Source organism: Mya arenaria, chromosome 8 (assembly GCF_026914265.1).
Source record: "Mya arenaria isolate MELC-2E11 chromosome 8, ASM2691426v1".
Lineage (NCBI taxonomy): Eukaryota > Metazoa > Mollusca > Bivalvia > Myida > Myidae > Mya > Mya arenaria.
Window position 1 is genome coordinate 62,230,838 of NC_069129.1, and position 11,127 is coordinate 62,241,964.

Below are 11,127 nucleotides of genomic sequence, written 5' to 3' on the forward strand. Positions count from 1 at the left end.
ATCTCCAGATAAATTAGCTTACTTATGGACAATAATAACCAGACCACACCAAATACACAAAATCAGGCGATGTTTAAAACAACATAATTATCACCCGGTATATGACACCCCACAAAGTAGCGGCACGTTTTTTGGGGGACAGTTTGGTATTATTGAAAGTGTGTTAATTTGGGTAAACCCTTTTCGGCTCTGTGACACGTGTTGAGTAAATACCATAATAATTACGCATCAAAGGACGGCATTACGTGTACATTTATAATTGCGGGTGATTTTCACACAAATTGACGGCTTCATTTGAAGATTCATAAATAACAATCGCGAGTAAAAAGGTAAGTTATTGCTGTAAGTATTAAAGAAGTCTAAATTAATAGAACTTTACACTCTGAAATCATTAACGATGGATGAGTTTCCTTGTGCTATATGTGCTGGAAATGCAGGCTATTATTTCTAATGCACCATGCTAAATCATAACAAATAAAGTATTTTAACTTTAACTGTTTGATTTCAACGATGAAAATATCTACATAGTTAATAATAAATATTGCACATAATAATGAAACATAATTCAATTCGTGTCCATGTTGAACCTGATATTAAATGGCCATTAATGCCGATTTGACAACACAAGCCAAAGCATAAATGTACGATGTTTATAGTTTAAAAATAGTAACACTTATTTAGGTCATGCACGGACAATTTCAGTATTAAATAAATTTTGAGCGGATTGAAATAAGTAGTTTTGTTCAAAAAAATACTTTTGTACAGACGTATAGATGTTTCGCCTTTGAACGATCTTTCAAAATTTCCAAGTTCAGCTGTTGATGAGGTCTTCCACAGAGTCTGATACAGCACTTGTATTTTTCTAAATAACTCGCTGGTTTCGAATACGGAACGAATTGGAAGCCATCTTTAGTCGGCCTGGCTACCTTGTATCCGAATTACAAGTGCCATGACAACACCTTTTTACCATAATACTTAAAAAGGCGAGGAATTGCCAGCGCATGTATATGACGGACTCTGGTCAGTTTGACGGACAAAATGGCGGATAGCAACACGGCTTATCAGCCCTGCATTCTGATTGGCTGATAGGACCTGTCAATCAAATCCTGTCGTAAGGTCAATTGTTAATTAGAAAACTGAGTATATATATTTCAAAAGCATTCGTGATGCGCTCAGATATTTTATATGGAGCTGATTAGTATGTTATTGATTTTCGTGTGTGTCTATACTTTTGTTAAAGCTAGACTTATAGTACTACAGTGTATGTTTTCTCTTATTATATCATTGTTCCAATTGACATGTTGATCAATATATGTTAGTCATATGAATATGTGATATTTCTTCAATTTCAGTATAGTACTACAGTGTATGTTTTCTCTTATTATATCATTGTTCCAATTGACATGTTGATCAATATATGTTAGTCATATGAATATGTGATATTTCTTCAATTTCAGCCATGTAAATGTGTGATACATCCTATATAATATAATTTTTTACAGCTCAAATATATGTATATCTAGTTATTTTACAAGCGAAACTGCTGTTATCTAATTGTTCCTCCTCATATCTTGTCATTGATGGCAATATCTGGGATAGAGGAAATACATAAGTAAACATACATCTTTAGATTTACCGGGTGGCTAATCTTGTATTTTGCTTTTTGACAATATTATGTCCCTTAAGTTTTCAATCTATTCTTCATATATAAAGTAGTTCAGTAACGCTATATACATTTGTTTGGATAATGCACATAAATATAGCAGTTTAATCTATTTCATTAGGATATCACAGTTAATCAATTAAAGAAATATATTATATTCCATCATATTGGTATAGCGGTGTCTATTTCTATACTGTACATTAAACGTTCAACAACACGATATATAGGTCAGGCGATATGACCATATTGATTATCTCCCAAAAAATCGCACAATACGTAATGTTCGCTATCAGTAACCAAAATTGTTTGGACAATACACATTTATATACAAATTTGTTCCATTTTATTAGATAACTGCAGTCAATTATGTTAAGAAATTATATTGTAACTATGTCAATATATTGTTAAAGGTATAGTGCGGCGGATGTTACATAACTCGATATACAGGTCGAGTGATAAGACCATAGCAATCATCTCCCGTGCACAATCAAATCAAATTTGTTAAATAAATTCTTTAAATATTACTATTGTCGAAAATGGTGTATGCAGTATGTAAAATGTATGTAAAATTCACACTTTCGTTATCAATGTGATTTAAATTCAATAATTCAAATGAGAAAGGTTTTAATTTGTCAAATTATCTACAGCACTAGTGATAGGTCTAATCTAATATGTAAAGTCAGTACAACTGGATTTTTGTCACACTTCTTTATTCTTTTAAGTCTTATGTTGCATATATACTTTTGACACATACGACGAAAATGTGAATTATTATAAACATGTACATCATGTAATAGGTGAATATAAGTCGTCATCTCCTATGTAAAATGTGCTACCGTAATGCATGTATGAGATCATGTCAACTTAATATTGATGCACGTTTGCCATATATATTTTGCAAATTGTACCACATGGTCTATGACCTTCTGGGAAAAGAGAAATAAACTTGTAAACTTGTATGTTTTATGCAGCCTTCCATGTTCGATGTTAATCAAATGTATATGTCATGTATATAGAGAAATGATGAAAAATAAAATAAAAATTTAGTATAAAGTTAACTGTATATATTTGTCATGTTCTTACTTCACCTTAAACATATCAATAAATCGTATTTCGGTTGAGAACAGGAGAATACTCTAATTGGCTAAATAAAGGAAATTCTTTTGTCAAAAAACTCATTATTTCTAGATATTATTTTATAATTTTTGGCTACAATGTGTAAAATCATCAAATATATATGAATATTAAAAACAAATACAATAGCAAGCGTCTTTCGGTAAATTTCTATCATGTTTACTCCAGTTTAACCATATCCATAAATCGTATTTCGGTTGACGACGGGAGATAACTCTATTTGACTAAAAAAGGGAAATTCTTTTGTCAATAAAGTCATTATTTCTAAATATTTTTTTTTATATTTTTTGGCTACAATGCGTATAATCATTATATATACAAGATTATTAAAAAATAAATGCATTAGAAGGCGTCTTTCGGTTACTTTCATGCGTATTTCGGTAATTTTATCCTTCTTTCGGTAAATAATCGTATTTCGGTAAGTCTAGGGACCCGATTTTCATCGCTTCAAAGGCTACAGACGACTAATATTTAATCATTTTAGAGATGTAATATTCCAGTTGCGACACTTTTGGGGCAAAAAAGTATGACGAAGTAGGTATTGCACCACAGTGATTTGGTGGGAATGAGCTCCTGCTTTGGTGTCATTTGACCTGTACAAAATTTAGTGGCATTTAACCTGAAGTATATATTTTTTTCTTTTTTATTAAAGGGGTCACTCCAACGGCTACCACACAAATCGGCCCCTTACCAAATCGCCCCCTAGTTTAAACGGTTACCTTTTCGGCCCCTTACCAAATCGGCCCCATCCTGTAGACCTTTCGGCTCCTGATTACGGAGACGTTTCGGCCCTTATTTTTATTTTTTATTTCTTAATATAAGAAAAAAACATAAAATTTCAATTATTCATATAAAGCTATATTTATGCATAAAAAATGATAAAAAAAAATAGATTTGAAAGAAAAAATCTTTATACTTGAACACAAATATACACCTGAACAAAGACATTTATTCATGATATTTTTTTTTATAAAAATAAATCATGTTAAAAAAATAAATCTTTAAACTTCAAAAAATCTTGAAATAATCTTTCAATAATATACCAACTATCTAGCATAAAATAACTATGAATTACTGCACTTTAACAATGTCAGAAAATCTCGAAATGCCTAAATAGAGGACACGGCTTATTTAGGCATTTCGAGATTTTCTGACATTGTTTAAGTGCAGTAATTTTGTGTGGCATTCTGGATGCTGAGGGTATGTACGCCAGATTACAATAATAGAGCAAACTGGATTCTGATTCGAAAAGAAAATAAGTCGGCGAAATTAAAATACTGTTATTTCCGAATAAATCTACAAATAAATTGTCATTATGCAACATTCGAAAAATAAAGTCATCCTAAAAGACACCCCTCGTACCATAGAAAAAAAACTATTAGTATATTGTTTGACTCATGAACATATCCCAACTCCAAATGTACCGGAACCGATCCGATGGCGACGTATATTAAATCTTTAAGCCAATCTGATAATATTTGAAAGGCGCACATTTACAACTCTAAATGAAATGTTGAACAATGTATAATTGTACAGATTGTCAGCATAAACTAGCTTGTCAAATTGTTTGCTACCTGTTTTACATTGTCTAGGTTTAAGCAGCAGAAGGTTCACTTCCGTTGAAAGTGCAACCATGAACGCCCATGAACAAATATATTGTACGAACACTATTCTTATTACTCAGAAGTCATCTTAATCTACTTTACAAGCAAATAAAAAAAATCTGAGAAATACTTCAGTAATTCCTTTGAGTGAGTGAATATAATGATATCGAATAGAGTGTGTGTGTATATATATATATATATATATGACTAAAATGAGGATATAGTATTTGAAGCGATAAGGCTGTTGAAATATAACTTCAGAATCATTTTTTTCAGTATTTGCAAACTCAGAATGCAAACAAATTCAAATATATAATCAAGTATATTTGCATTATATTCTTCAACGCAAAAAGGCAAAGAAGAAAATAAAATTTGAAACAATATTGAAACCGAATCGACTCATAGTGTATAAATGAAGTGTATAATATGATCGTTTGTCTATTGCAAAGTGCCCTCCACTGATGGGGACCCGCTCTCCCCTGCCGCCGCCCGACCTGCCGAGTAGAACTGCTCCTCTGCATATTCCTTTTTGAGGCGCCGCCTGGCATTCGCAAACCACGTGGACACCTGAATCAAGGTCATGCGCGATAGGATCGCCAACATGATTTTCTCCGGTTTGCTTGGATACGGGTTCTTCCGGTGTTGCACGAGCCACAACTTTAGAGCGCCCGTGCTGTCCCTCACTTGCACCTTCCGGTTGGAAGAACTGCCGGGGGAGTCTCCGTCTAAAGTGTGTGGTGGTTCTACCCATGATCTGCAGGTGTCCAAATAAATATAACTCAAATGCTCCTAACAACAGTTGTTGACCTACTCCAAGAAAACAAAACGTACGTAATCCCTACATTTTAGGTAAGTCGGTCAGGCCAATGCGAATATTGTTTTAGGTACGGTATTAATTAATTAAATTATTTTTGTTATCAAAACAATTTCAGGCACAGTAAATCTCGATTTTTTAACTTACCATAGCATATAGCATAATATATCAACGCAAGAAACCTTACGTCTGAAATTGACGTCGTGGCGGATAAAACGTCAAGTCCCTATTTAGGCTTCCAGTGATGGCGTCCCCTCCCCACACAGCACGCACGTGATCTGACCGGTCTAAATGCTCGTTTACAACCAGGCTGTATATTGGCTGGACAATTTAAACAAAAGTGTCTTTGCTCTGGTTATTCTAGCTCACCAATGCATAATTTGAAACCGGTCATATTACATATGTATTATTTTTCACTTGATATAATTTTGTAATCTCGTCAAAACTATTTTACTGTTCTTTTTTCCTTTTTAAAAACCATTTTAATAGGAGATAAAATTGTTAATTGAATATAACTGTGTCAATATAAGGTCGCGATATTTAGAAATTAAGAAAAAGTTTATACTCACCAACGCTTTCCCGTAGAAATTACGATGTTGGTTTTCTATGTCCATTTATAAATGTTTATTGTAATATTTCAAACCCCAAAATGACTACCAGTTAATATACAACTGCCACACTTGAAATGATACATTCAGACAGTGCTATGAAATAGCTCGGATGTGATTGTGAAGTGCTTCCCCTCACCATGGAACTGTGCAGGCTGTGGAGCCGTGTCACCGGAAGATGACAGATGAGCGGCCCCCGCCGCCACGATGATTTGAAAACCCAGATATAGCGAGCCAGGGGTCTGAGTAAATGTTGATTTTATGGAAATGTTTTACTTCTAATTCACTCACAAAGACAACGTCACACCGGGAGCTTTGACGCGGTACACTCGGGACTTATGTGTCAATGAGCATTTAGCGTTAATAGTTCAGCCTCCAGTAATGTCGGGAACTCAAACGTGCCGCTTATGATCTTTAAGGGACTGGTTTCTCCAGGATCACCACAAGGTCTCGTAGAACGACATAGGTAGCCGAGAAAACAGCGACAACAAAAACGATAATTTATGATGACGGTAAAGTTGGAAGGTAGTTGATAGTTACTACCAACTACCAACTACCTTCCAACATTACCGTCATTAATTTATGAGCATATGAGGTAGACGTAAAAAGCCAAATAAGTCTTATTTTCGTAGTATTGATCTGTTTGACGGCGAGACAGTGTTATATAAAGTACGTTTTGCTGTGCCGCCGAAATGGGCGTGTGTGTCTTGAGAATACAGGCATGAGGGTAATGACTGCATCATTTTGGCGACATTTAGGTTAATGAACAACACAGATGAGGACATTGAATGCCCATAATATATAACCTATACTAAGTTTTAAACATAGGTAAAGTCAACTTATTTTCCAACGAGCGGATTTAGAGGGTGCGCACCCGCCCCCGGCACGCGCCACCTCTAAAATCGTCTTATTGTACTTTTTATATCAATATGGGAGAAAAAAGTAATAAAATACGCTTATAATGAACAATTTCCGACTACAAATCTTTAATTTTCTTGAGGGAGTAACCCCAAATCCCCATGCAAGCATGTTATCCTTATACATTCGGTTCTGAGGGAAGTTACGCCCTCTCTAACGTCAATTTTCTGGATCCGCCCCTGTTTCCACGTAATTAATCACAATATAAACAATTCATATACAACTAGGCTCATTGCCAGGCTTCGTTTCAATAAACTACCACATACTGGTACATCTGTTGTGACTGTGATACCCTCGTTCTTGTAGGTTTTAGACCAAAACATATGATCCAAATGCCTATGAATACAGTTTTCCAAATCGTTGCGGTTGATGCTTAGTAAAATGGTTGTGTGTAACCTACATGCTCGTTTCATGATAAGGCCAAAATAGGTTAGTTTCTGGTCACGGCTTTGACAGAATATTGGTCGGTAGGTAGGGGTATTTTTCTTTTATAAATTATCATTTTAATTTTTATATTTTATTGTTGTTGTTTGTGGGACAGACAACTACACCTGATTATTTACTACTGATACTAATACTATCATCGGCTATGCTTTATACATATCAAGCTTTGATATTTCATTAGATATGCTATTTTGTTTTGCGGAATATACTTTCTGATTTATATACATACACAGCTAAAAGTTATCTTAATTTTAGGTATGGTCATGTACGGCCGTGTTCTAGTTTGCCATCTTAAAGGCAAATCACGTGGCTGAGAGAAGGAAGTGCAATTGTAAATTTTGTCGATTGAAAAATAGTTTAGCCGACTACAGACACGGTCTATGTGATGTGAATCATAATCGTGGACATGTAAATGTTTCATATTTGCTATACGATACAATAGATGGAGTAAACGTGCGTGCATACAAGCTTTATTATTTAAAAAGTACAAACCATTGACAATTAAGCGGATATCACTTCAATTGTGAGGACATCCTTGATGGTTGTGTAGTGTTTATAAAACCAAAGCTGTGGCTACAGGTCTAATTCCAGGAAGATCCGGAAGATCATGTCGCCATCGATTATTTATTTAAGCTCCATGCATGTAAATATCACCGTTATTTTAATGCCATGTCACACCATTTATAAAGTGAACGGTTAGGCAACTTTCACTTTCGACTTAAAACCGAGGATATACATATTTAGATCGTAGATGTTATGTTAATACGGATGAAAGCACTGTGATATTAAAACTGCACAGTTTTTGCAGGGTGATATCGACTCGTGAGGGCACCATTCTCGGCAATATTCATCTGCCGTGTCAGTTTGAGGGTCAACAATATTATTATCGTCACTGGGCAAAACAAAAATCGCTGCCATGGTAACGTCGGAGTGCGCGTATTTCGCGGGTGCTGTGGTGGTGTTGACGGCGGTATGGGTTTGGGTGCTCCGGAGCCAGCCGTTTGAGTTCTTGGCGTACGCAATGTTCTTTCCCGGGGCCGCCGCCTTCGCATGGAGCGCATGGAAAGGCTCCATCGGCAACTTCCTCTGGACCATATCCGGGTTCGACCAGGTACGCATATATTGATAGGTACGCAGCCAGGCAATTATTATAAAAATATTGGGGTGAACGTGACATATCATTTATCTGTTTTTTTGGTTAACCAACTTATTGTAATTATGTGAAATTTGGTGCATAGAAATAACAACTCCATCATATGCATGCACTTATTAAATTTGATATCAGCAGCACTGAATGTATAACAAGACCGCCTGTCCTTTCAGCCGCTGCTGAGTGCGGGGTTCAGCTTGATGTCCGTCTGTATTGTGCTGGGGCTGGTGCAGGCTTGTGCCCTTGTCGCCAGGGGGCTGGGCTGGGCACAGAGAGGTACGTACCGCACTCTTTACACACTTACAATTTAGATCATATATATCTGAATAAACATATGATGTAATATAATATTTGTTCTTTGTAACACAACTGTGGTAGATGAGATATTGGCCATTTAATTCACTTTGCAACTGATACCTCTACTCTTATACCTCAGTAAAACTAGTACGTATACTATGGATATTTTTGTGTACGTTTTTACTGACATATTAGCAATGCAGTATGGTACCTAAGCGGTTTCCAACATGTGTTTCAGCGGAGGTGCAGGGGGCGGCGATCCACCGCCACAACCGGAACTACGTAATGGGCTTCCTGCGGGCGGCGGGGGAGGAGGTCGGCTGGCGCTGCTTCTTGCTGCCTTGTCTCTTGGATGTTTACAACTACAGATACGACCAGGCGCTTGTAATCAGGTGAATTGTATGGCGTATAAGTTGTTCATAAGTCCGATTGATTGCGTTGGCTATCTGGATGAAAAGTGTATGTGGGTAACACATTTTAATCCTTTTTATTGAAAAACTGAAGACGCTTGTCATAACATTGGTGTCGTCTTAGGCATTTGAGTTAACGTGCAAAAACATAACCTTGGGAATAACTAAACATAATTCAGCAGTTCTCATGAAACTTAACATTTTTAACAGTTATGCTTCTTGTTTGTCAGAAAAAAGTATAGCAAATTTTAACCCTGGCCATAGTTAAACCCCATTCAATGTATTTACATTGAACTATTAAAGTAAACTGTTATTTTGCGTTATCAGTGGAATTCGAAGCAGGCGAGTGGCTAATCATATATATTTTCGCATTTCCCCTGACTAATTGAGGACTAGCAAGAGCGTTGGACATTCGGTTCAGGTGCTGGAGGCCGTAATTAGGAGCGGTTGCGCGGTTGACAAATTTCCAACAGTTGTACTGAGCAGTGTTAAACAAATTACTTTCATGTGTACTAGGATTCTTGGTGAAAAAATCCCTGTTGACCATGCATTGTCGTTATTTCGAACACATTTTATGTGGTAGTTTAAAAAGAAACAACTGTTCTATTGCTAGCGGTCTGGTGTGGGGTCTATTCCACGTACCGGTGATGGCGCTGTTGACGAGGTTGAAGCGCCCCGACCAGCCTTACGCCACCGTGACCGTCCAGTGCCTCTCCTGTCTGCTGGCGGCATTCCCTCACGGTTGGGTCGCCATCAAAACCGGGTAATGTACAGTTGTATCATGGGACGTCACGCGGTCGGGATAAATATCATGATTCCAACGTTATCAAACCCGTTGTAACATTGTTTGACACATGGACGTTATGACCCACAACACGTGCTTATATAGTAAACATGTTTACGTTGTCTATAAATATGGTTGATCAATAGTGTTGGACTAACGATTAAGAAACCTTTTAACACACTTTTTTGAAATGGAACGTTAAATGCAAAACGTTAAATGTAAACGTCCCTGACTGTGTGCACATGTGTCGCAAGCTAGACTACTTTTTGACGCGTATGACCTTTCTTGATCTGAGAAGAGCAATATTAAATACCATACCATGTGCATATTATGATAAATTTAATATTCCAGTCACAGCCTATGGGGCGCGAGTGTTATGCATTGGTTTTGGAATATCTACAACCCACGTACCCTGGGCAGCATTTACACAAACACGCCAGGACGATATTGCGGTCCGCAGTGGAAAATTAACGGCGAGGGACTAGCGGGCTGCATCGTCCTCGCGCCCGTTGCGATCTTGGTCTGCTGGGAACTGGCGAACCCCATCTTCTAAACAGTCGCGGCGTATTTACAGTTTGTTTTGTTAGACGATTGCTCACGGATCCATGTGTGGTCATGATAAAAAACAACAGTGCTTGGCCGTGGAAGGGAGTTCCATTTATGTCGAAAAAAACACTGAACCAGACTTGGTTCGTTTGATTGCCTTTCATTTCCTGCGGCATGGATTGAGATACAATTAGGATTTGATGTGAGGAAATGCTGTGCTTGCAGTAGCTTATGGCTCACGGTGTGGTATCGGTTGAACGGTAAATAAGTGACAACACACGGGCAGATAAAGAGGATTATATCTTTAGATTGTGGTTTCAATTGTGTAATATATACATACACGACTATTTGCAAGCAGCGAAGTTGCTTGTAGTACTTGGACAACATTTACATATTAGATCGACACTTATTTTTTTCAGAAGTAAGCTGTCTGCATATCAACACTGGGCCATCCATGGCACAGGAGTGTGGATGCCGGCGGTGAAACTTATACTAGTATGTTAATAAGGTTTCTACTTCTTGTTGTGTTGGTTATTAAACAGACTCAAAGGGAATATATGTCTGCCTTCAGTCGAATTCAACGCATCGATAGTTGTTAAAAACGTTTGATGTATAAATTGTAGAGTTCGTCCCTCGTATACATATCGGCCCTTCTAATTGAATGTCAGAGAAAATTATGTTACTAAGTTTAATCACTTTTCATTCATACATTCTCAATAGCAGATTCACAACAACTCTACTCTTATTCTTAAAAT

At 36.8% G+C, this 11,127-nt stretch overlaps 2 protein-coding genes across 6 annotated transcripts; one reads left to right on the forward strand and one right to left on the reverse strand.

Moving 5' to 3' along the window:
* Positions 1-4,839: 4,839 nt before the first annotated feature.
* Positions 4,840-5,829, reverse strand: LOC128244441 (iroquois-class homeodomain protein irx-4-A-like). The gene is made up of 3 exons (XM_052962446.1): positions 5,785-5,829; positions 5,403-5,536; positions 4,840-5,155 (listed from the first exon to the last, which is right to left on the reverse strand). Exons 1-3 carry the CDS (start codon positions 5,827-5,829, stop codon positions 4,840-4,842), a joined length of 495 nt encoding a protein of 164 aa, XP_052818406.1.
* A 1,296-nt stretch (positions 5,830-7,125) lies between these two features.
* LOC128242666 (uncharacterized) lies at positions 7,126-10,948 on the forward strand. 5 transcript variants are annotated; one of them, XM_052959911.1, is made up of 6 exons: positions 7,126-7,208; positions 7,994-8,296; positions 8,509-8,611; positions 8,871-9,024; positions 9,656-9,805; positions 10,178-10,948. In XM_052959911.1, the coding sequence occupies exons 2-6, from the start codon at positions 8,102-8,104 to the stop codon at positions 10,377-10,379; spliced, it is 804 nt and encodes a 267-aa protein (XP_052815871.1). In that variant the 5' UTR covers positions 7,126-7,208; positions 7,994-8,101; the 3' UTR covers positions 10,380-10,948. The 5 variants fall into 5 exon arrangements, with proteins under 5 accessions (XP_052815871.1, XP_052815872.1, XP_052815870.1 ...); XM_052959912.1 differs by lacking the exon at positions 7,126-7,208 and adding an exon at positions 7,576-7,593; XM_052959910.1 differs by lacking the exon at positions 7,126-7,208 and adding an exon at positions 7,600-7,828 and having other exon boundaries at positions 7,985-8,296.
* Positions 10,949-11,127: the final 179 nt, after the last annotated feature.